The 26,946-nt window shown below is 45.8% G+C and overlaps 2 protein-coding genes across 3 annotated transcripts; both read left to right on the forward strand.

Moving 5' to 3' along the window:
* Positions 1 to 10,850: 10,850 nt before the first annotated feature.
* Positions 10,851 to 21,393, forward strand: coro1b (coronin, actin binding protein, 1B). Its single transcript, XM_023809457.2, has 11 exons — positions 10,851 to 11,448; positions 13,102 to 13,307; positions 13,447 to 13,569; positions 13,668 to 13,797; positions 14,933 to 15,114; positions 15,330 to 15,449; positions 16,289 to 16,393; positions 16,556 to 16,701; positions 16,788 to 16,845; positions 17,946 to 18,278; positions 18,449 to 21,393. The coding sequence occupies exons 2-11, from the start codon at positions 13,104 to 13,106 to the stop codon at positions 18,569 to 18,571; spliced, it is 1,524 nt and encodes a 507-aa protein (XP_023665225.1). The 5' UTR covers positions 10,851 to 11,448; positions 13,102 to 13,103; the 3' UTR covers positions 18,572 to 21,393.
* A 2,907-nt stretch (positions 21,394 to 24,300) lies between these two features.
* On the forward strand, positions 24,301 to 26,566 carry LOC111842604 (uncharacterized). 2 transcript variants are annotated; one of them, XM_023809349.2, is made up of 2 exons: positions 24,301 to 24,479; positions 25,736 to 26,566. In XM_023809349.2, exon 2 carries the CDS (start codon positions 25,741 to 25,743, stop codon positions 26,329 to 26,331), a length of 591 nt encoding a protein of 196 aa, XP_023665117.1. In that variant the 5' UTR covers positions 24,301 to 24,479; positions 25,736 to 25,740; the 3' UTR covers positions 26,332 to 26,566. The 2 variants fall into 2 exon arrangements, with proteins under 2 accessions (XP_023665117.1, XP_023665116.1); XM_023809348.2 differs by having other exon boundaries at positions 24,305 to 24,466.
* Positions 26,567 to 26,946: the final 380 nt, after the last annotated feature.

The following is a 26,946-nucleotide window of genomic DNA, read 5'->3' on the forward strand; positions in this document are numbered from 1 at the left end:
CGGAGCCGGCGAAGGCACCATCCGACGCCCCGCCGAAGCAGGGGGGCCCGGAGGCGACCGACATGGAGACGACGCCGAGGACCGGCACCGAGGCACCGGGGGGGAACCCAGAGGGGACCGCCGACCCAAAGCCGGAGGACCCGCAGGCAGCCACCGAGCGATAGCTAGGGGCCGAACGGGCGAGCCAGGGGGCTGGGCGGGCGGGTGGGCGGGACCCGGGCCCGACGCAGGTGTCCCCGCCCTTTCCGGGAGACTGATAGGCGGGGACCTGGCCGGGATCTGTCACACCGGGGTGACGGTGGAGGAGTCACAGGGGTAGCCAAGGCAATCCCCGAGGGGTCCCACTCAAGCTCCCCCTCCGACTCCACTATGGAGGGGGGAGCATCAGGGCAGCAGTCCGGGACCTCCTCGGGGACAGGGGCCTTGGGAGGCAGAGCTGGGAGCTCAGGGGCCGTGGCGAGCTCAGGCGGGGCCGCGGGGAGCTCAGGCGGGGCCGCGGGCAGAGCGGCGGCCTCCGGCGGGGCCGCGGACGTGCGGCCAGCTGCAGGCACGGGAGTCACCGGGGGCGAAGTTGCAGGCACTTCGGGCGTGCGACCAGCAGGGGGCGCCACAGGGGCAGGAGACGACACGGGCGCCTCTGGGGGCGCCGCAGGGGCAGGAGACGACACGGGCGCCTCTGGGGACGCTGCAGCCTCAGGAACCACAGGGGGCGCAGGAGCAGGGGCCCCGGGCGCGCGACCAGCAGCAGCAGGGGCCGTGGGTGCCGTAGCAGCAGCAGCAGGGGCCTGAGCTGGGAGCTCAGGCACTGGAGTCACGGGGAGCACTGGAGTCACGGGGAGCACTGGAGTCACGGGGAGCACTGGAGTCACGGGGAGCACTGGAGTCAGGACAGGCGGCGCAGGAACCACAGGAACCTCGGGGGGCGCTGCCGGCGCCACAGGAACCTCGGGGGGCGCTGCCGGCGCCGCCGACTCCAGGCCAACAGGGGGTGCTGCAGGCAGAACAGGCAGTGCCGCGGGCAGCGCGGCGGCAGTAGCAGCAGTCGCTGCTGGCAGGTCCGGCACGACGGGCAGATCTGGAACGGGCGCCAGGAGGAATGTCGAGCGAGCTGATGCTGCCCCTTTAAGGGCTCTAGAGACCCGGGGTATAGCGTCTCTTGCTGCGCGTATGCCGCCGTGCCCCAGATGCTCCGGCCGATAAGGATAAGCCTCTAACGGAGGTGGCTGCTTGCCGTGGAAGCCGGCCAGGCAGGCAGCGGTGGTGTCGTCCCAGGCGGGGGGGAGAATCGGACGCGGCTTCTCCCAATGCGCAGCAGGGCAAGCGGCAGAGATAGAGATGGACCTGATGGAGAGCTCGCCTGCTGCTTCCTCCTGTCGGTTCCCTCGCCTCCTTCTCCGTCTGCGCGCTGGCGCTGCTAATCCAGGCACCTCGGATGCCGGCTTCGGTCGCCGGTTAGTTTCCGGCCAATACAGGCTGGGGTCGCAGAGCGAATAGTTCTCCGGGATCATCCTCGGAACCCCAGGAAGATCTGCCCACAGCCGGTGCGCCGGTGAAGTACCTGGTCCGTGTTTAGGGAGTTCGGTCATTCTGTCACGATCGGTGGTGCAGGCGAGCAGGCAAGCAGACGAGCTGACCAAGGAAGCAGGGTAAACGTGACTTTATTGCACGCAGACAGGACCAGGGAAACCACGACAGCAACATCACATAACGTCAATGACCGAACTGGGGATACAAACGGAAACGCGGACTAAATACACTGAACTAATGACAACAATCCGAAACAGCTGTAAAACACTGGGATTCCACATGAGGTTAACGAGGGGGCGTGGCACACATTAGGATCGGACGGAGCGGGATATGACACTCAGTTTTACTTTTGCATTTGATAATAATATTCCTTTGTGGTTACTTGCCTGTGGTGAATATTCGCTTGCCTCTGATGGGTTAATAAAAGCGGCGAAAGCAGGTAATTCACCTGCGTGAAGTCGGCCCCCCATATGTTTCAGATTTCAACCAAACTGGTCTCAATCGTATGTGCCGCGTTTGTGCCGGATTGTGCCGTTAAAATATTTGTTTGTGCTGTTTTAGTTTCTGAGATATAAATGTGTGTTTACATGGTGACGTCATCAGCGTGAAGTTGGCCGGCCATTTGCGTCTGATTTCAACCAGACTGATCGCAATCGTGTGTGCTGCATTTGTGCTGGTTTGTGCCGTTAAACTATCCTTTGTGCTGCTTTACATACGTATTCATACATATGTACAACTTAACGACGGAGTCACGGAGTCACGTGACCAAGTAAATAAGCAATATATCAGCACTTGAAGCAGCACAAAGGACAGTTTTAATGGCACAAATGATTGCGATCGGTTTGGTAGAAATCAGACGCAAATGGGAGGGGGGACAACCTTACAAACATTAATATCTCAGAAACTAAAGCAGCACAAAAGACAGTTTTAACGGCACAAACCAGCACAAACGCAGTACATACGATTGCGATCGGTTTGGTGGAAATCAGACACAAATGGGGGGCTAACTTCACGCTGGTGTCACGTGACCATGTAAACAAACATTAATATCTCAGAAACTAAGATTGCTTGAGCACCCGCCCCTTTCCTCCAGGATGCCTCAAGTGCCCTTTTCTTGGGTTTTTTTTTTTTGTTTTGGTTTTTTTTTGGTTGTTTTTTTTTAATGTGTATGTGCGTATGGAGCCCTGTCTTTGCCCCTCAAGAATAAAATGTAACTATTAATCTCAATTTTGCTAAATAAAAGGATCTGGCTTGCATCAGTCACATGACTGCCATTAACCAATGCTCGCCCTTGAGGGCAGAGCGCGCTCGTTACAAGCCGGGTACGAGCTCGCAAAGTGCACGCGCATTTTCTGCAGGCTGGGTGGTGCGGAGCTGGAGAAGAAGCAGGCAAATTAATTGGAAGGTGCAGACTGCAACAAAACAGTAAATAGGGTGTACAGCGCACACTATAGTCTATAACAACAAATGAATTTAAATTAATGAGCGTGCTGTTTGTGCAACAGCGCGACATACATTACCTGTCCTTTTATGAACTGCACAAGACAGTAGTGGTGGTCATTAACTGCTAGCTAACTGAGTAAGGGTGTTACAAGGGGGTCTGTAGCTCTGTCTACCGTTTTAGGGAACATGTTTTGTTTTAAAGTAAGTTACAGGACTTTTCCCTTCTTTTCTGGAGGGCTTTTATTTCACTAAAAACGATCTAATATGGATATCCACATAATTCCATATTAGATTCGTCATGAATGTGAGTTGTTGTTATTCAGCCTGTTCTATCTTTAAGCACCCGCCCCTTTAAACGTCTCTGCACGGCCCTGCTAGAGCCCTTGTGGTACATGACAGTCATTACAACGTGATTTACTCTACGTGTCAGTGGATATTCCATTGGCAGATGACGATGGTACAGAACTCTTCTCCGCTGGCGGTACATGACAGTCATTACAACCTGGTTTTCCGTACATGACAATGGATAATCCGTGGATATTGTACCGCTCCGTTATCGCTAAAGGCCCTGTACAAATTTAGTCTTTGATTTATAAAAAGCTTAACCGACCTAAATTAAAAGCGATTATACTAGTGTTCTCATATCTAGTGTTTTTGGTACACTAGAATGGAGAAAATATGTGAGAAACCATCCTTGCCAGACACTTTATCGCTATGAATTAATTAACAGATGTTTAATCGCTATTTTGAAATAGACAATACCAAATGATAAACGTGATTACATTTTTAATTGACACGGAATAGGCCTATGTAATACCAAAAAAACTTTATATATAATTGCTTTTAATTTAGATTATACTTTTGATAAATCAATGACCAAATTTGTAATGTAACTGCTGCTGCTCCCCTAACAGATGTAATTTCACTTCAAACGTTTGATGAAACTTTAGACCCGTGTAAAGCTAGGTGAGCTCAGAGCTATTGCTGACCAATGAGAGCAGCAAGCCAGAGCCACCAGAGAGGACCTTGAAGCCTGACTCAACCAGGCTGAAACCCTGATAGCCAGAGCCCACACAAGAATGTCAAATCAAAGCCCTGGAAAACCACCTGAGAGAGTCCACGACTTTAATCATCAACTGACCTTCTTCCAAAGAACAACTCCACAGAAAGAAGGCAACACCAAGCTGATGAAGAAGAAATGGATCAGAGGATGTACCCCCAATGGTACAAAAATGTTCCTCAGAGTCCATTTCTGTACCTGTAAAATAAACCTACAGCTAAGGGTACAATTGGCAGACCCTTGAGGGTACAGCCCCAGTGAAAAGCAGGTACAAATTTTTACCCTTTTTCTGAGAGTGCAGCATTACTGCTAAAATTTATAAACAGGGGTTCGCGTGGGTTTGATGTCCATGATATGTTCTCAGAATGTCTGTAATTGGTCCTGAGAATGTCCTTAAAAAGTCCATAATAGGTCCTTAGGACATCCTTTATAGATGGCCTAAGGACGTATTGCTGTTTGCTGGGGACTATGTCCTTAATTTAGGCGACTTAGTTTGGATGACTTAGTTTATTAAGTAAGTTAAAGTATTTAAAAAGTATTTAAGTGCACTGCAGGCACTCTCCCAGAAAAGGGTACCAATTTGTACCTTTTTTTTGTCACTGGGGCAGCAGAAATGGACTCTGAGGAACATTTTTGTACCATTGGGGATAAATTAATGTTGGGGAGGATGGGCTGTGTACGTTGAGCTATATCACCAAGGTACACACAATAATAATATACCCTGGATGATGCTAAAATTTTCCTCAGGGTCCATTTCACTACTTTAAAAGGTACAATTACTGAGAGCTAGGGTACAATTGGTGGACCCTTGAGGGTATAGCCCCAGTGACAAAGAAAGGTATAAATAGGTACCGTTTTTCTGAGAGTGCGCTTTAAGTACCTTCACAAGGAATAAACTGTACTCATCTTTAATCAGATGCCCTGTGGTGGTTCCAGATCCAACAGCCTTAGCCCCAAACAGTTAAAGTGAATTCCCCTGCTACATCAATCAATATACCGAACCGAATATACACATACAATACATCTCACAAGGGTAAAGTGTTATAGCTGAAACAGGGTGCAGTCATTTTTTTCCACTACTGTGAAGACTTGTGTGTGCTTACTGATCCCTTGTATGGGATAATGATAATAAAATAATAATAATAATAATAAACATTCAACTTATATGGCACCTTTCTCATATTCAAGAATAAAACAAGAATAAAAAAATAATTTTAAATGAATGAATGGCAATTACAGTCATAAAACGAATGCCATAATGTTATATGCTATTTGAGAAATATGCTAAATCAAATTAAATGTTTTAAGGTCAAGTGCCAAGGCAAAGTTTTTTGGAATATGATTAAAATCTCATCTTTCGCTCACACTGCTTCAATTCTCAAATAAAATCAACTTAAATAAGTTCTCACGCGCAGCTTTGACAGAACCTCCCAGGTACCCCTGCAGTTAGGGTTGACTCGAAACTTGTTCTGTAGCAGTTAGGCGGGAGGAGTGTTCTTTGCGATCTGCCTGGCCAATAACAGCTGATACACCTACAGTATAAGCCAACCCACCTCCAGTCAAACGGAATACAAGGCGTTTTCTGACTTCTTTAAACAGACACCAATAGACGCAAAACAAAGACTTTTCCAATTTACCTTTTACGATTTGTCTAGTCAAATTTTTTCAATCGGAAAATGAATTATACTTATGTACACGTACTGTCCTCCGTATTAGTCAATAAGACTCAATTAATCGCCAAAAAGCAACTATGTACATTACTATTCAGGTAATTGTTGCAAACATGAGTGTCAAAATTTACTTCTGGCATGTTCTGGGCAAATGAATCCCATAGAAATTATTCAATTTTTCGTCTTACATAAAGCTAAATTAAGGTGTAATGAAAGAACGTTAAAGTCCACATTAAAAGTGCTTTTTATATTGTAACAATTAGGCCAACCAAGACCCCAAATCCAGGCTGCAACCTTTGCTATTGTGTCTTAAATAGAGTACCTGGTCAAAATGTTTGTGAGATGGTTGCATTTAAGTGTGAGGATATTCCCCCGACGGTCTTTCCTCAGGGGCACTAAAGAGAAAAGGATTTTGTTAAACCTAATGAACAACCCCTCAGACGTCAGATCTTTGTCAGTGCTCTGGAGATAACTGTTGTGGAGCTGCAAAGGTCTTTCTATAGAATAGCGAAGGACACTGAATTAATACATTTATTTTTGTTTGTAGTGCGATGGGCTGTGGCCCCATTCTGGGTTGTTCCCTGCCTTGCGCCTGTAGCCCCCAGGATAGAATCTGACCCCCCCCCCCAAGCAGTGTCAGGATGGATTTTTGGTTATGTAGGCTAATTAAAAATCTTAAAAATAGTAATTCTTAAAAAAGTAAATTATCAGATTACAAATATTTTTAAATGTACTGTACTTTAATTTTCATGGACGGAGGGCATGGTGGAGGCAGAGAAAGGAAGGCAGCGAGGATCCACTTGTGGCTCCAAGAGACAACAGGAGTTCACTGGGGAGACCAGGCAGAGTAACATCTAACAGCAACAATGCACAGAGTAACCTTAACTGATCAACATACAATGACTGACCCCAGAACAGAGCAGGAACTTAAATACACAAGGCCAACAAGACAACGCAGGACAGGTGAGAACAAATGTGAGGCACAGGGAAACAGGAAAAAGGTGGATCTAATAAAATAAATTATAGAACAAAGATACTAACAGAGAAACAAAGACAGGTAAAACATAACCAAGGGCACAAAGCAAAAACCAAAACAGAACGCAAACCACAAACTAGGAACAGGAAAACTAATACAGAAGAAACATTAGGGAACAAAATCCACTAATTACAAATAAAGAGGAAGCTGGTCTCAAACTCATGAACAAAGGATTTATAGTCACATGCTTAGCCCATAGAGCTATGCAGCAATCGGGGGACCGATTGCTGCATAGCTACCCTAGCTATGATGAAAGCTAGGCCTACTTTCACACAGAAAATAATCTGGGGAGTTACCGCATCAGAGAGATGGATAATGCCGCTTCTTTCAAAAAGATTTATGACCTAAAGGTCAAAAGGTTATGGGTCAAGAGTTCACTGGGGGGAGCGGGGTTGGGGTGGAGCCAGGTGACGTCACGACTATTGACGTTGTTAATTATTTGCATATGTTGGGAGAGGGGTGGTTTTTAAAAATTATTTATTTATGTTTATCATTATTTTTTACATTATTTATTTATTTTTATTTATTTTTTATTGTTATTAATTTTATTGTAATTATTATTATTTATTTATTTATTTTAATTATTTTATTTTGACTAGTTTGGAGAGTGAAATGAAGTTTCAGTGAATTGTGTGCTTATGAGTGTGATTTGTAGGAATAGCCCCGTGTTATGAGGGTGATGGCTGACGGTGCTGAGCACGGAGCTGAGCGGGTTGGTTACCTAATGGAGTGTGAGCATACGCTGGGTCTGCCTGTGCTGCGGTACTGTGGGAAGGTCCCGGTTGGTCCGGAGCGTGTAAATGTTGCGGATAAGGACTTTGGACATTGTGCAAAGGACTCGGAGATTGTGAGAGTGATGTTGGAGCTTATCCCTGTGTTGCGCGAGTCTGAAAGAAACTGTGTGAAAATGAGAAAGTTGGAGCTAAGAATGAGAGGAGGAGGAGGAGGAGGGTCTGACGCTATCCTCCAATAAACGCTTAGCAGCAGCAGTTTGGCCGTGTGTCTGTGAAAGCTGACCCCCCCCCCCGCAGAAGCAGTTTGGCCGTGTGTCTGTGAAATTATTATTAATAATGTCTCTAAGGACAGTAGGAAACAGGGGTCTTTGGCCCTCGCTTCACTAGACGCTGTGGGTGGCGAGTTGTGTTGAGCAAAGTAGTTTTGATAAACCGGCCAAACTGCTTCTGCGGGGGGGGGGGGGGGTCAGCTTTCACAGACACATGGCCAAACTGCTGCTGCTAAGCGTTTATTGTAAGATAGCGTCAGACCCACCTCCTCCTCTCATTCTTAGCTCCAACTTTCTCATTTTCACACAGTTTCTTTCAGACTCACGCAACACAGTTATAAGCTCCAACATCGCTCTCACAATCTCCGAGTCCTTTGCACAATGTCCAAAGTCCTTATCCGCAACATTTACACGCTCTGGACCAACCGGGACCTTCCCACAGTACCGCAGCACAGGCAGACCCAGCGTACGCTCACACTCCATCAGGTAACCAACCCGCTCAGCTACGCGCTCAGCTCCGTGCTCAGCACCATCAGCCATCACCCTCATAACACGGGGCTATTCCTACAAATCACACTCATAAGCACACAATTCACTGAAACTTCATTTCACTCTCCAAACTAGTCAAAATAAAATAAATAAATAAATAAATAAATAATAATAATAAAATAATAAAAATAAATAAATAATGTAAAAAATAATGATAAAAATAAAAAAATAATTTTAAAAAACCACCCCTCTCCCAACATATGCAAATAATTAACAACGTCACTAGTCGTGATGTCACCTGGCTCCACCCCAACCCCGCCCCCCCAGTGAACCTTTTGACCTTTAGGTCATAAATCTTTTTGAAAGAAGCGGCATTATCCATCTCTCTCACATCATCCCCCTCGGTAGATGTGCTTAACTTGTTTCTGAGATGCCATTTCAGCTCACAGAGATCAAGGCAACAATTTACACGAGAATCTATGTTTAACAATGATAATCTGCTATTAATTACTTTTAATAATAAAAAAAAGATATAATGCCTTTCACAACAAAGGTCCTAGAGCTACAGCACAAATTAAGCACTAGAGATTACTTAACCCTGCTCTGGCTTGTGTTGCCTATATATATTATAGTATATATACACCCATACATACCGTGGGGGCAATATCTGCACGCACACACACACACACACACACACACACACACACACACATACGCACACACAGACATATATATATACACACAGTTGCAGAAAAAATTGAGACCACAGCACAGTTTTTTTCTCTCATTTCTCAATTTATGGGTGTGTATCTGTGAATAATGTTTTTTTTTATTATTATTTTCCAAACTGCAGCCTGGTTCTTCTTTGTTTCTCATTAATGAAGGGCTCCTTCCTTGCTTTATGGGATTTCAGTCCTGCCTCTAGGAGCCTGACATGAACTGTCCTAGCAGTGCACTGGACACCTGCATTTAATGCTTCCCATTCCTTCTGAAGGTCATCTCTGGCATTAGAAAGTCACTTCCCCCTTTACCTGTCTGGTTTCTGGCTGTTTCCCGTGTCTCCTGCTTCACCTCACCTTTTTTCCCGCAGCTGTGTGTGTGTGTATATATATATATATATATATATATATATATATATATATATATATATATATATATATATACACTCACCTAAAGGATTATTAGGAACACCATACTAATACGGTGTTTGACCCCCTTTCGCCTTCAGAACTGCCTTAATTCTACGTGGCATTGATTCAACAAGGTGCTGAAAGCATTCTTTAGAAATGTTGGCCCATATTGATAGGATAGCATCTTGCAGTTGATGGAGATTTGTGGGATGCACATCCAGGGCACTAAGCTCCCGTTCCACCACATCCCAAAGATGCTCTATTGGGTTGAGATCTGGTGACTGTGGGGGCCATTTTAGTACAGTGAACTCATTGTCATGTTCAAGAAACCAATTTGAAATGATTCGAGCTTTGTGACATGGTGCATTATCCTGCTGGAAGTAGCCATCAGAGGATGGGTACATGGTGGTCATAAAGGGATGGACATGGTCAGAAACAATGCTCAGGTAGGCTGTGGCATTTAAACGATGCCCAATTGGCACTAAGGGGCCTAAAGTGTGCCAAGAAAACATCCCCCACACCATTACACCACCACCAGCAGCCTGCACAGTGGTAACAAGGCATGATGGATCCATGTTCTCATTCTGTTTACGCCAAATTCTGACTCTACCATTTGAATGTCTCAACAGAAATCGAGACTCATCAGACCAGGCAACATTTTTCCAGTCTTCAACTGTCCAATTTTGGTGAGCTCATGCAAATTGTAACCTCTTTTTCCTATTTGTCGTGGAGATGAGTGGTACCCGGTGGGGTCTTCTGCTGTTGTAGCCCATCCGGCTCAAGGTTGTGTGTGTTGCGGCTTCACAAATGCTTTGCTGCATACCTCGGTTGTAACGAGTGGTTATTTCAGTCAAAGTTGCTCTTCTATCAGCTTGAATCAGTTGGCCCATTCTCCTCTGACCTCTAGCATCAACAAGGCATTTTCGCCCACGGGACTGCCGCATACTGGATGTTTTTCCCTTTGCACATCTTTCTTTGTAAACCCTAGAAATGGTTGTGCGTGAAAATCCCAGTAACTGAGCAGATTGTGAAATACTCAGACCGGCCCGTCTGGCACCAACAACCATGCCACGCTCAAAATTGCTTAAATCATCTTTCTTTCCCATTCTGACATTCAGTTTGGAGTTCAGGAGATTGTCTTGACCAGGACCACACCCCTAAATGCATTGAAGCAACTGCCATGTGATTGGTTGATTAGATAATTGCATTAATGAGAAATTGAACAGGTGTTCCTAATAATCCTTTAGGTGAGTGTATATATATATAATCCTCAGTGTCCAGGCCCAGTGCTTCATAAAGTCCTATGTTCTTGCTTGCACTTTAATTAAGTATTGTGAAATCCTCCTCTCGTTACTTGCTGTTTGTCTATGGCCTCGTGGTCCTGGGGCAACGATATTTTGTGCTACTCTATGCCTTTATATGGATGGAAAGACAAAAAGCCCTCTTGACTTGCCTTGACTTGACTAGATGCCGTCTCCCGTATTCAGAAGGGGGGCGCACACGTAAGGCTGTGCCATTGGAGTGCGCTGAGTCACCGAGGCAAAAAACAACGGCGTGCGTATCCTGTTGTGGGCGGAAGTGTTGGATGTGAGCTGCCTCGATAGCTGTCATTCCAGCACTCAGTATAAGCGATATAATAATTCATAAAAAAAGGACTCTATCTGTGCAGATATGCGTTTCCTTTTCTGGCCCATTCCTCGCTGATTGTCGTGTCGCTTTCCCGCGTTTATTTTCTCATTAAGACACAAGGTCGTTCACATTTAAGTCCATTCGCTTCCTCGTATTTTATCCCCGCCTGTAAGCTGTCCTGCGTTGGGATCCAGCTTTACCTGTAAATATTTATATCCTCGCTGTTATCGCGACTTTCTCCTGTTTCCACTTCTGCATTTTCGAGTAGGTACGTGGCTTTCAGACGACCACCGCGCCGCGGATCAAGACCCACGTCCCGGATTAGATTACCGACGGCGGCAGATCATTTTTGTTTTCTTTTTGTTCTATTTTTTTCTGTTGCGTTTTGCAGCATCTTCCGGGTATATTCTCTGCCTTTCATATCGTAGTAATTAAGGAAATCGAAGTTCTCCAACAACCAGGTACAGTAAATAGCATCGTTAAATTCATTAAAGCCGTAATTTTATTTTAATTCATTCAGTTGTCCCAGTTTTTTTTTTTTTTTACCGGTCACCTACTTAGTGAGCTAAATAAGCCCTGTATCTGCCAAACTGCTGTCTTGGTTGTTGCCCTATTAAGGTTTTGGTTTTCCCGAAATCTTGTTTTATAAAACTGATGCTTCTGTTATTTTGCTATTATTTCATTGCGCATGCACGCGTCTGGTACATTGAAAAATATAAAAAATAATAATTTATGTGTTATTTGGAAGAATACCGTGAGAAACCATTGTCCATCTCTTTATTGTGTGAAGTTAACGTTACAGTGAGTCTGGGTTTTCAGCGGATTCTTCAAATACTTTCTCTCTTGCCTTAGCAAAGGTGTGACCCCTTCCAGCAATGGAATCCCGGAAATGTAAACTATGCAAAGCGGTCCTGCTGTATAACTGGTACAGCACCAGTGGTCGTTTTCCAGCACATTCGTAGGAGTCTGCTGATTTGAGTGTGGTACTAGTACTGTAGATGAGACCTCATGCGATTCTAGTTATCTTAGGTACCAGGCAATGTTGTGGATTTGTGTCTTTTCACACATTGTCTGTAGTCTTTGATATGCGGTACTTTTTTATTAAATAGTTCATCACTGTTTTGTTTTTGGGATGTAGGCTTTAACTAAACCCATTAATTTTATAATTTCCTTATATAATGTGTTGACCCGATTGTTCTTCTGTAATGTATCTATATAAATGGATACAAGCTCGCAGAGTCTTTTGCTTGCCTTAAGAAGTCAGAGATGTCGTGGTGATGTTTACTTCAACAAAGAGTAGCACTGGACAGAGGTCATCTACTGAACTGTAGAGAAAAAAACCAAACACATTAAATTAAGTTAACATTGTAGTGGCTGCTTTCACCTGGGCTCACCAGAGGTGGAGTGGTGCACCAATGTGGAAATGTTTTTTTTTTTGGGGGGGGGGGGGGTTTGTAAAAATAAATTGTCAACGTTGTGGGTCAGTACTGTGAGACGATGAATAAGCCAATGAGGCCCCTGGTCCTGGTCTTCTACTACGGAAAGCACATATTTATCCAAAGCGATCATCTCTTTCTTTTATCAGATTCAGAATCAGAAAACTTTATTGATCCCGGAGGAACTTGCTTATTTATTTTAGTGATTGTGTCTTTAGCTCTGGTGCCACTACCTTATACTTAAAATATTGATAAAGTTTAAATATTGGCCGGCAATATCAACAAGACTGACGCACTTATCAATGTGGTATCCTTATTTTTACTGAAAATATTCTGATACCAATGTGTTAACTGATATGTTGTGTATTTCGTAGGCTAACATTATTTTTCACTTAGCTAGCTAGTTAGCCGCCTCAGAAAAGAACATCTTTTTTGTGCTACAACACAGTGCCAGCCTATTTATTTTGTGCCACCCTATATTTCTGAAAGCATATATTCCCCTGGCAATAAAATTTGCTGACTGGGGGGAGGGGCGTATGATTGTGCGGTCTGGATTGAATTGCATTTCAGTCTGGCTGTGGAGCTGAGCCCACCAGTTGGTGACCACTGGTATGTTGTTTAATCAGAAGATGAATGCATCTCCAGGTTAAACAGTCTTCCCCGCTTCTCCCTTTCCAGCCATGTCTTTCAGGAGAGGCATCGTTAGGCAGAGTAAGTTCCGACACGTCTTCGCCCAGGCCTGGAAGCCAGAAAACTGCCTCGATGATGTCAGAGTGACACGCGTTACGTGGGAGGGACCACTCTGTGACGCCAACCCTAAGTTCATCGCTGTCATCGTCGAGGCAGGGGGAGGGGGCGCGTTTCTTGTTTTGCCGCTCAGCAAGGTGTGCACATCAGTATGGTTTGGGGGGGGGGGAGATCATTCTTTAGTCTTTTTATTGAGTTTATGAGGAACTTTTAAAAGAGCCTTTTAATGGTATGAGCTTGACATTTAATGTTAGATCCTGCCCTTCTCCCCAACAGAGTGGCCGCGTTGACCAGAACACCCCTCTGGTATGTGGTCACACTGCCCCAGTGTTGGACATCCAGTGGTGTCCCCACGATGACACTATTATTGCTAGTGCCTCAGAGGACACCACCGTTAAGGTAAAGTGTTGGCGTATGTGCCTGCCTATGCGCATCGTTGTGTTATATGTGCATGTATGGCTGCAGCATTCACCGACATCTACCTTCTCTACTGAAAGGTGTGGCAGATCCCAGATGGGGGTCTCACGAGCCCCATGACAGAAGCAGCCGTGACACTGGAGGGACACAGCAAGAGGGTCGGCATCCTAGCCTGGCATCCCTCCACCCTAAACATCTTGTTGAGTGCAGGTACCCCCCTGCCACTGACTATATTTTGCTCAGATAGCTGCGGATGGTGCACTTGAAGGCCAGATTTTTACAGTTCCAGTCAAAAGAATTCAGCATACGTGTATCTGTAACCTGAATTCAGTACAGTTCGTCTGTAACCTTAGGCAGCCTGAATTCAGTACAGTGCGTCTGTAACCTTAGGCAGCCTGAATTCAGTACAGTGGGTCTGTAATATTAGGCAGCCTGAATTCAGTACGTGTGCGTCTGTAACCTTAGGCAGCCTGAATTCAGTACAGTGCGTCTGTAACCTTAGGCAGCCTGAATTCAGTACGCGTGTGTCTGTAACCTTAAGCACCCTGAATTCAGTACAGTGCGTCTGTAACCTTAGGCAGCCTGAATTCAGTACAGTGGGTCTGTAATCTTAGGCAGCCTGAATTCAGTACGTGTGCGTCTGTAACCTTAGGCAGCCTGAATTCAGTACAGTGCGTCTGTAACCTTAGGCAGCCTGAATTCAGTACGCGTGTGTCTGTAACCTTAGGCAGCCTGAATTCAGTACGTATGCGTCTGTAACCTTAGGCAGCCTGAATTCAGTACAGTGCGTCTGTAACCTTAGGCAGCCTGAATTCAGTACAGTGCGTCTGTAACCTTAGGCAGCCTGAATTCAGTACGTGTGCGTCTGTAACCTTAGGCAGCCTGAATTCAGTACAGTGCGTCTGTAACCTTAGGCAGCCTGAATTCAGTACGTATGCGTCTGTAACCTTAGGCAGCCTGAATTCAGTACAGTGCGTCTGTAACCTTAGGCAGCCTGAATTCAGTACGTGTGCGTCTGTAACCTTAGGCAGCCTGAATTCAGTACAGTGCGTCTGTAACCTTAGGCACCCTGAATTCAATACGTATGCGTCTGTAACCTTAGGCAGCCTGAATTCAGTACAGTGCGTCTGTAACCTTAGGCAGCCTGAATTCAGTACGTGTGAGTCTGTAACCTTAGGCAGCCTGAATTCAGTACAGTGCGTCTGTAACCTTAGGCAGCCTGAATTCAGTACGTGTGAGTCTGTAACCTTAGGCAGCCTGAATTCAGTACAGTGCGTCTGTAACCTTAGGCAGCCTGAATTCAGTACGCGTGTGTCTCACTGTGTCACTTGCATTTGTTTCACAGGCTGTGACAACGTGCTCTGCCTATGGGATGTTGGCACTGGAGAGCAGCTATATCGTCTTGATGACATGCACCCCGACTTGATCTACAGCGTGTGCTGGAACAGAGAGGGTAGCGCCATCTGCACCACGTGCAAAGACAAGGCCCTGCGCGTCATTGACCCCCGACGTGGAACCGTGCTCCAGGTCCCACTGTCCACACCGTTACTCTGTCATAGTGTTTGTTCTAGCACGTGTCATAGTCCCCGCGCTGCATGTAAGACAAACCATCAGTCATACTGGTAACTTTGATGCTAAGTTTCCAATTTCTCATTTTTGTTTTTTTTGCGGAGATGCTTCTAACCTAGAAAAACAAATTATCTTCTGAAACTAATTGTCGTGTGACCCCCCCCTGCTGGCAGGTGAGAGAAAAGGTGCACGACGGCACCCGGCCAATGAGAGCTGTGTTTCTCTCTGATGGGAAAATCCTGACCACGGGCTTCAGTCGCATGAGCGAGAGGCAACTCGCCTTGTGGGACACGGTGAGCAACCCGAGATCACAGAGTAGTGAAAATGGAGGAGTGAGAGAAGGTAGTGTAATGATTATGTTGTGGACGATGGAAAACACTCATATTCAGATCAGCTGCACTTAGGCTGCCAGTGAAATACTGTTAGCAGACCCGCCCCTTTCGCCATTTTCAGATGCCATGTTCCACTGTAGGCCACCCTAAGAAGGAGCAGGAAATAGATTGTGAGAACTGTGCTCTCCCAGCCAATCACGATGCAGCTGGAAGCAGCAGTAGGCACTATATAAAAATAAAAAAATGTATTCATCCATGCCTTTGGTTAATTCAGGAATTGCATTGCACTTTCTTTTTACTGTATTTTCACCATATTACTTGGTATTATATAACCACAGTTTGCACTTAGCCTTTAGCCAGCAAGCCCACTGCATCTTTAGCATGTCTGCAGAGGGGGGGGGGCACCCAGTTGACCTAGGACCTGCAGAGCTTTATATTTCCTCCCTACTTGGGAGTTTTCAGTTCTTCGTCTCCCTCATCATCTGGCTCTTTCTCTTTCGGTTCTTTGTCCTTTTTCCCTTTTTGATGTTTTTTTTATATAAACGATACAGGAGCGCAGTACAGCACCCCCGGTTAAAGTGCATTGTGGCAGCATTGTGAAAGGCGTTACATAGAAATAAATTGATTTTTTTTTAACTGCATATAAATATAATTGTATAACTGTATTTTGTGTCATTTTTTTCTCTCTAAATGAACTGCTTAGGTGTAATTTAAACCGATTACTATATATGCTCTATAAATAAGCTTGCCTCACCCTTACCAATGTACATGTACACCCTGCCCTGTGTCTGCTTCTTCAGGATGACTTCTCTGAGCCAATGGTCATGCAGGAGATGGACAGCAGCAACGGCGTGCTCCTGCCCTTTTATGACCCTGACACCAACATGGTCTACTTGTGTGGCAAGGTAAGCGTACCTGACTGCAACGTCCACAGGGTACGATACGTGCCGGTCTGGCCATTGTGGATGATGCTGTTTGAGAGAGACCCAGGAGGAGTCGTTTGTATCGCACTGACGGGCGCTTGCTGTATTCCGCCGACGTTGGCCACGCACGGCTAATGGACTTAGGGTGACTGCACCATCCGCTACTTCGAGGTGACGGAGGAGCCACCCCACGTGCACTTCCTGAGCCTCTACAGCAGCAAGGAGCCACAGAGAGGAGCCGGCTTCCTGAGCAAGCGAGGCGTGGACGTCAACAAGTGCGAGATCGCGAGGTACTCCCTCACCGCGTCTCGGCGCAAATGCTCCCGTCTTCCCACTCAACTTGAGGAACGTGATACTCTCCCCTACTTCTCCCCAGGTTCTACAAACTACACGAGAGGAAGGTGGAGCCCATCTCCATGACTGTCCCTAGGAAGGTGAGACGATTGTGAAATATAAGTTGCAGTTTCCACTCATTGCCACCTGAGGTCAGTGCAGTTGCTTTTTGATATGTGGCGCTCTTAATGTAAATTTTATTTTTTCTAGTTCATGGACATGTAAAATGTTAGGACTTTAGCATACTTTTTCGAATAAACACTTTAAAAAACAAAATAATTAAAATGTCTTAATTTAGTTAATTAAAATGTATTAATTTAGTTCTTCATTTTTAAATTTTTTAGTTCTTGGTTCTAGATTTATTGCTTAAGTTCTTAGTTCTGAGTTCTTATTTTCTTAGTTTTTGATTCCTGCATCCTTGTTAGAATCCTCCCTTATCTTTTGGAAGGTTACAATTCTAATCACTTTGACTGGCCAAGCACATTGACGGAAATATGCAAGTAATGTACTTGGTGTTGGTGCTACCCCTATGTTGGTTGGCACCCCTGATAATAGTTAATGTGTTTATCGACACTAGATGTGTTGTGTGGTTTGGCTGCGGTGGCTTTTTTCCATGGGTGCAGAGTTTCTGCAGCGGCGAGCTGCCGATGTCCCCCCCCCCCCCCCCCCTTGCGTATCATTGGTCTTTGGCTGTGTCGTCATAGCGATACCGGCACTGCCTCTTCAGAGATGATTTGACCCCTGTCTACTTGGTTTCCCCGCTTCCCATTTGTGCCTCTCCATCCCTACACACACTCCGGCGCCGAGCGCGTCATTTCTGTTTATACACTGTGTGACGGCTACAGCTGTAACGAATCAAATTGCTGCCATTGCAGGGCAGCTTAACTGATCAACATTAATAGGGTCTCGCTCTCAGGTAGGGAACACAGGCAATCGCCTAGGGCGCCATTTGATTAGAGGGAGCAAAAGAGCAACTGAAAATAACCAGAAGAAATATTTCACTACTTTTCTTGTGAGACGCAAGCTAGCTAGCTAGCAGCCAGATACCCTTTGCTAATGAAATGTCTTTAACATAAATGAATTGACGAAATTTGTATTCTGCTGGGGAGTTGAGGGAGGAGGGGCTGAACTCGCCACTGCACTCACTGAAATGTGCCTGAGATATGTTGTGCACCCCCCCCCCCCCTCCCCTTCCCCACAGTCGGATCTCTTCCAGGGAGACCTGTACCCGGACACGGCAGGCTTGGAACCAGCCCTGCTGGCTGAAGACTGGGTCGCAGGCCAGGACGCCCCCCCCATGCTGGTGTCCTTGAGTGGGGGGTACGAAGCTCCTCCCTCCAGGCAGGGAGCTGCCGTCTTGGCCAGACACAGGCCCTCATCTGCAGGGGAGCCTGAGGAATCCCGTCTAGCCCAAACCCCCGTCGACAAGGTCTTCCCTGCGGCCAGCCCGGACACAGAGGCAGGGGGGGTCTGTGCGGCGGCATCAGCACTGGCGGGGGAGGACACTCAAGAAAGGGAGGGGGCAGGGGGGGAGGTGAGCATACAGGAGAGCCTGGGATCTCTACTGTGGGTCACACAGAGGGACTGTGAATCTGCATAGCAGTATCGAGTCATCTCTGTGGTATCGAAGAAGATACAGTATGTGCTTAAACAACGCCTCAGACCTGAACTCACTCTGGCTTTGCTCCTCCCCCCTCTCGTCAGGAGGAGCAGCTGTGTGAGATCCTGCTGGAGCTGAAGGCGCTGAGAGCCCTGGTTCTTTCCCAGGGTCAGAGAATCGAGCAACTGGAGCAGCAACTGGCCCGTTTTGAGGAGGGAGAGGTGTGACCTCAATTGCACACCACAACACGCCTGGAGAATGACCACACTTTTATTACACACTGCAACACGCCTGGAGAATGACCATACTCTTATTGCACACTGCAGCACACCTGGAGAATGACCACACTCTTATTGCACACTGCAGCACACCTGGAGAATGACCACACTCTTATTACACACTGCAGCACACCTGGAGAATGACCACACTCTTATTACACACTGCAACACGCCTGGAGAATGACCACACTCTTATTACACACTGCAGCACACCTGGAGAATGACCACACTCTTATTGCACACTGCAACACGCCAGGAGAATGACCACACTCTTATTACACACTGCAGCACACCTGGAGAATGACCACAGTCTTATTACACACTGCAACACGCCTGGAGAATGACCACACTCTTATTACACACTGCAACATGCCTGGAGAATGACCACACTCTTATTACACACTGCTACACACCTGGAGAATGACCACACTCTTATTACACACACTGCAACACTCCTAGAGAATGAGCATACTCTAATTACACACATTGCAACACTCCTGGAGAATGACCACGCTCTTATTGCACAGTACAACATGGCTAGAAAAGTACCACACTCTTATTGCACACTGGAATTGCCTGGAAAATGACTGCACTCTTATTACACACTACAACAGGAAGACCACATTATACACTGCACCATTTGAGGATGATGAATATGCTGTTATTACATACTACACCATTACAGGAGGATGACGATAGTACTGGTACACGCTACATACCACCCAGAACATGACCAGGCTAATATTATACGGTATGTCACATCTGGAGAATGACCACGCTACTATTACATTCTACATCACACCCAGAGGATGACCACGCTACCACTACATACTACATCACACCCTGAGGATGACCATGCTACCATTACATACTACATCACGCTACCATTACATGCTATATCTCACCCGGAGAATGACCACGCTACCATTACATGCTACATCACACCCAGAGGATGACCACGCTACCATTACATGCTACATCTCACTCGGAGAATGACCACGCTACCACTACATACTACATCACACCCTGAGGATGACCATGCTACCATTACATACTACATCACGCTACCATTACATGCTACATCTCACCCGGAGAATGACCACGCTACCATTACATACTACATCTCACTCTGAGAATGACCACGCTACCATTACATACTACATCACACCCGGAGAATGACCACGCTACCATTACATGCTACATCTCACTCGGAGAATGACCACGCTACCATTACATACTACATCACACCCGGAGAATGACCACGCTACCATTACATTCTACATCTCACCCGGAGGATGACCATACTACCATTACATGCTACATCTCACTCGGAGAATGACCACGCTACCATTACATGCTACATCACACCCGGAGGATGACCACGCTACCATTACATGCTACATCACACCCGGAGGATGACCACGCTACCATTACATGCTACATCTTACCCGGAGGATGACCACGCTACCATTACATGCTACATCTCACCCGGAGGATGACCACGCTACCATTACATGCTACATCTCACCCGGAGAATGACTATGCTACCATTACATGCTACATCACACCCGGAGGATGGCCACGCTACCATTACATGCTACATCACACCCGGAGGATGACCACGCTACCATTACATACTACATCACACCCTGAGGATGACCACGCTACCATTACATTCTACATCACACCCGGAGGATGACCATACTACCATTACATGCTACATCACACCCGGAGGATGACCACGCTACCATTACATGCTACATCTCACCCGGAGGATGACCACGCTACCATTACATGCTACATCACACCCGGAGGATGACCACGCTACCATTACATGCTACATCTCACCCGGAGGATGACCACGCTACCATTACATGCTACATCACACCCGGAGGATGACCACGCTACCATTACATACTACATCACACCCTGAGGATGACCACGCTACCATTACATGCTACATCACACCCGGAGGATGACCACGCTACCATTACATACTACATCACACCCTGAGGATGACCACGCTACCATTACATTCTACATCACACCCGGAGGATGACCACGCTACCATTACATACTACATCACACCCTGAGGATGACCACGCTACCATTACATTCTACATCACACCCGGAGGATGACCATACTACCATTACATGCTACATCACACCCGGAGGATGACCATACTACCATTACATGCTACATCACACCCGGAGGATGACCATACTACCATTACATGCTACATCACACCCGGAGGATGACCACGCTACCATTACATGCTACATCTCACCCGGAGAATGACCATACTACCATTACATGCTACATCACACCCGGAGGATGACCACGCTACCATTACATACTACATCACACCCTGAGGATGACCACGCTACCATTACATTCTACATCACACCCGGAGGATGACCACGCTACCATTACATTCTACATCACAGCCGGAGAATGACCACGCTACCATTACATGCTACATCACACCCGGAGGATGACCACGCTACCATTACATGCTACATCTCACCCGGAGAATGACCATACTACCATTACATGCTACATCACACCCGGAGGATGACCACGCTACCATTACATGCTACATCTCACCCGGAGAATGACCATACTACCATTACATGCTACATCACACCCGGAGGATGACCACGCTACCATTACATACTACATCACACCCTGAGGATGACCACGCTACCATTACATTCTACATCACAGCCGGAGAATGACCACGCTACCATTACATGCTACATCACACCCGGAGGATGACCACGCTACCATTACATGCTACATCTCACCCGGAGAATGACCACGCTACCATTACATGCTACATCACACCCGGAGGATGACCACGCTACCATTACATGCTACATCACACCTGGAGGATGACCACGCTACCATTACACGCTACATCACACCTGGAGGATGACCACGCTACCATTACATGCTACATCACAACCTGCTGCCGATCCCATTGTTACTACCTGGCAGACAACAGCATTGCTACATGTTATGCCGTAATGCACAGCAGGCTGTGTTGCTACTACACATAGACACCCTGCAGGATACAGTACATCTTGCTACATAGTGCACAGTACAACCACACAACACAACTAGCAAACACAGAGTAACTGAAAAAAAGACCTATGCGTTGAATACACTTATTTTGTTAACCAACCAAGGGGAGACTTTTGTAGTCATCTTGGTATGTTGCTGGCTAGGGAATACATTTAAAATAACACGTAACTTTCTTTTGGCAAAGCAAAATACGGTTTAAGGGCTGTTTTATCAGGTAGCGCTACTAGCTAACAGTTTGTAGCATTAAGAGCCACTTATTTAATAGACCATGAACAGCTGCTTAAGTAGGCATGAATGTTCCGTTGGCTCAATGATCACGTATCTTTGTCCTAAGTACGTGTATCGTCTCATTCAGGTCATATTGTATGTCTGTCAAAGTCAAGTTTACAGTGCAGTGGTGGGAAGCTAGCTGTTGAGCTGTGGGGAGTTTGGGTCTTGTTACTTTCTCAGAGTCGATGGGTCAGATTCCGTAATATCAATTTATTACTGAGAAGAAACTGGGTTTTTGTTTGAAACAGATTTCGTAGATGTGAATGCTGAGTCTTACTACTACGGTGGCTTAAATTTTGTCTGTGTTAGTCTTTTGCTATATATAGTACTGTGCAAAAGTCCTAGGCACTCAAAACAGTGTCTAAAGCTATTTAACTTAAAAAAAGTCAATGAGTGCTAGTAGTTGAGACAAAAAATCCATGGGTGTACTGTAAGGCTGCTGGAAATAATAGGGTGATTTTAGCTGAGGTTTTGAAATGACTAAGCTGACACACTTTGACAGGCATAATAGCATAGCTTTGCACCGACATGAAGATCATTTGTACATGATTTTCTTTGGCTGCCTAAGACTTTTGCACGGTGCTGTATGTCTCTATGTTGTATTGTTAATCTTTTCACTATTACCTTTTTACTGTTAAAATTAGATCAGTTCAGTTTATAGCCTTGTGTGTATTTTGGGAGGGAGATGCTGCTTCGCAGTGACCAAAGCAGATAAGTCTGTTGTCTGAGCTGTTTTTTTTTTTATCCCTCCTTGGTTTCTCTGGAGGTCAAATTATTTTTTTTATGGTTTTTTTGGGGGGGGGGGACACGGAGGCAGAGCCCATGAGATAGCTGTAGCCAGCTCCATGTCGGAGGACATGTCCCTCCGGAGGCAGTGGGGGGGGAGCGTCCTGCCGTGCAAGAATGGCGGAAGTGCTAATGTGCACGTCTAACCTCAACGGTGGGGGGGTTGGGGGGGGGTGGGGGGTGCGGCTCACAATCAGGGGGATGTTTTGCAGCGTTCGTAAAAATGGTGGGTGCAAAATATTAAAGTGTGTGTTTATCAGACGTCTTACTGATTTTACTGGAATAAAACGTTTTTTTTCCGTAAACCTGGGCTTACGTGTCATGATGTGCCGTCGCTGAGTGTGCCACACCAGATTGCCAGGTGGACGTGTGTTCTGGTCACCGGCGTGGTTTGGGAGCAGCATTACCTGAATTCACAAGCTTCACTATGGTAAAACCCTGAGGAGTTGCGCTGGAATCACTGGTAGGACTTGAAATGGAGGCAAGTTGAGATATAGGAGGCTCTACTTCCAATTTTTTGTCTCTTTCAAGTTTGCCCCTCAGCAAACTTAACTGGGGGGTGGGGGGGTTGTTTCACGTATTTCTTCAGGGGGATGAACCCCCCTATGGATAAGATCCTAAAATGGCCCCTGACATGCAGTAAAATGCAGCACTGAGAGGCATGCAGCATTCAGTGCCCTTGCAGCTACATGCGACCTGCGCTTGCTGTGAAAACAGGATGTGGTGTGAAACTGAATTTTGAATTTTTTTTACCCTCCCCCTCAATCTCGATTTTCTCTCCCGCGCTCGCTTCCGGCCCCCTTCCTGTGACTCTCTCATGCCTCGAGCGCCTGTGCAGGGGCACGGCATGGCCTTTATGCTTGCTGAACTTCATGCACAGAAGCCCTCCTGCTTCATGGCAATGCGGCCCACGGTCGGGGGGGGGGGGGGCGCGTTTCCGTGGTGGCGTCACTTCCGCACACAGAGCAGCATCCCGTCTGCCACCTTCAGCAAGGAGACCCACGATTTGGACAGCTGACAAGCTTTGATCTCCTCGCACAACGATGCAGATGGACGCTTGTGGTATCGTCTGTTATACAAAAGGAATAAAAGAGCAATGCTATACACAAGCCAAACCCACAAACATTGAAAGGCCCCTGATTGTGTCCAACTTGACTGTGATTGTGAGCCACCGAGTCGTAATAAAGGCGCATGGGCTGCAGCCCAGGATCCTGAGCTGAGACGATGCCACAAGCAAGACTCCCCACCGCCAACCCAAACCCTGGTCGTTCACACTTTTCTTACAACTGGAAAATGAAATCGACAAGCAATTCACAGCCATGTAGACGGCGGTTAAAATACTGAAATTAGTACTACAGCTAGTTTCGAGCATGTGGTACCGCTGAAAGCCATCTGCGATCTGGATTACATGCCATATAGAACATTTCACACTTTTGCAGTTTCCTTATTCTGTTCAGTCTACTGTTAAGTTTATTTGCTTATTTTAACCCCCCCCTGCGTTTCTGTTTCGAGTCCCTCCCCCTTGCAGTCACCCCACCCCACCTCCGCCCTTCCCTCTCATCACCCACCCTAGTTTTTTCTTGCCTCTCTGTCCTTGTTAGCACGAATTGCAGCATATCTGTATTTTCAGCGAATACTTATTTGTTCTGTGTCTACTTTTCCAAACCCGGAAAGTCGGTGCGGCTCGGAGGCGGCAGAAGGTGAGTGCCACAGGTGTGAGTCCTATTTTCAGCACAACGTGATTCATGTTTTGTGTCCAATGCTGCCTTAGCTCGGCTCTCTTCCTCTCACAATGTCTTTTTCTCCCCCTCCTGTCTAATTGCACCTCCACCGCTCCCCATCCTCAATGTTCTCCCTTCTTTTCTATGGAAATCAATTCCGTCAGCCGTCCTTAAACTAGCGAGCACCAATCTCTTTTGTGAGAGAGGATGTTAGGAGCCTTAAAGCAGCATTTGTAAAATGAGCTTTCCTTTTTAATAACAAAAAACTTTGTTGTAAGAGTTTTCTGTTCTTTATACAAATACCATGATTACGTTAATATATTACATGGTGATTTCCAGTGAAATGAAAGTTATTGTCAAGCGCTGAGTTCCAGTGCCAATGTAATTTTGTCATGCAATGTATATTTTGCATAAGATACATGTCTATAAATTGATTGTGTAAAACATACTTTGATATTCGAGAGATGTGACGTTACATAAGATGCATATTTTGTTTTTTAAAAAATCGACAGTTTAGTGTTGCATGTGATTGCACTACTGCACTTTGATTCACCATTTAACTTGATACTCTAAATATTTTTCTTTTTTATTTTTAAATTTGTATTCATCTTTTACAATGTAGCATTGGTGGGAAAGCACGCAGAGTTCATTGTATGTGTACATTGACGATAAAGATTTTCTATTCTGTGTGTAACATGATATATATGATATGTCTATAGAGTATTAAGTGCAAACAATGTATGATATACATTCCAGTCTTTATAATGCATTTGTGGTATGTATTCTGCCATATAGATGCTTATATATAGAAAATGGGAAACTTATACAACAATCTTCTCAAGTCTGTTTGATTGGGCTGAACAGCCATTTCCTGTTAGTCTATGCTTGCAAACGGTAGCAGGTAGGATGCTTTGGATTTTACTTTTAAAAGGTGGCATAAAATCCAGTCAATTTAGAGTATAAATGTCTTTCTCCTCTCTTGATGATGACTTATTTGAATATTGTTTTAATTTTGAGTTTTAGGCAATAAGCACAAGAAAATTTTTTTTTGATAATTTATCCTGAAATACAGTGTGCACACACACGCGCCTACCATAGAGATAGAAAGTCAATCTAACTGCAAGCCGTTTTTGTGCAATTTGTATTTGGCACAGTGAATAACCAAATGCTGACAGTATATCCAGTAATTCATGTGGAAGTGCCATTCTACTGAGGCGTGGCTGTAACATTTTTCTTTCTCCTCCGTAGGCACAATGAGTGAATCACAAAGCTCTCTAACCACTGTGATACTCCTGATTTTCCTGCTGGCCATCCTCATCGTGGCACTGATATACCTGTATAAGAAGCTGAACCGGGAAACAGATGACAAGTACACGGTACATGAGCTCATCTATGGTGAGGATGGGGCTCGACAACGCCTGCAGAACGGCGTACAGGCCCTCGAAAGCTCGCTGGGGATCCGGATTTGGCCCCGCAAAAGAGAAGAGGCAGAGGGAGAAGATGTAGAGGAACAGAGAGAGGAGCATCAGGAGGACAGAGTGGAGGTTCCTGACATTGAGCAGGGTCAAGAGCATGACGAGACGAGCCTGGACAAAAAGGCAGAAGAAGAGGACGACTCGGATGACTATTCCAGCATGGAAGGGGTCGACCTGAGAGAAAAGGCAAAGCTGAAGGAGAACATGGAGGAGGGAGAGAACGAGGAAGAGGAGCGTGAAGGAGGTGGTGCTGGCTCGGGGGTTGGTGGTGGACTTTTGGTGGACTTGAAGCAGTTTTCAGGTAGCGCAATCTGGCAGGAGGAGAAGGTTGAAGTGACGGTAGACAGCTGTGACCTGACTGCCCTGTGAAAGATGGAGCCTTCCCCAGCAGACACGGGTTGGTGGTTATGGGCAGGTATAGGTGTGTCTGTCTAAGGAATACAGAGAAACAGCAGCGGAAGGAACAGAGTAACATGATGTTGTAAGGTAACAGTGGTCAATGTTTTGTATAGGATAGGACATTTTTGCTTTGTACAGTTTTATAGTTAATTTACATGTGTTTTATACGAAATGTATTTTAAAAATAAAAAATATTTTAAAGGAATATTTGCTTGTGCCAGAATTATGGTAAAAAGGAAACAAACACAATGACAAATGTTAACATACTGAAATTTGATAAGTGAAATGCAATGAGAATATCTCACAAAATAATACATGTTGCTGTGGTTAACAGTGATTCATGGAGGGATTTTTAGCCTATACATATTATTACACAATCCTGATGTGATTCAGAAATCATCTTTCCATCCAGAGATATAATTCTCAGTGCGTGGGAAAACTCCAATGAAAACCACCCTGGAAGTATATGATGGATGGATGAATTAATGTCTGTTTCTTTGTTATCTCAATCAAATATTTCATTGTTAATTTCATCATGTGGCTCATTGGGTAGGCCTTAGGCCTCGGTGCCTGTGATTAAAAGGT

The sequence above is a fragment of the Paramormyrops kingsleyae genome, chromosome 12 (genome assembly GCF_048594095.1).
Source record: "Paramormyrops kingsleyae isolate MSU_618 chromosome 12, PKINGS_0.4, whole genome shotgun sequence".
Classification (NCBI taxonomy): Eukaryota; Metazoa; Chordata; class Actinopteri; order Osteoglossiformes; family Mormyridae; genus Paramormyrops; species Paramormyrops kingsleyae.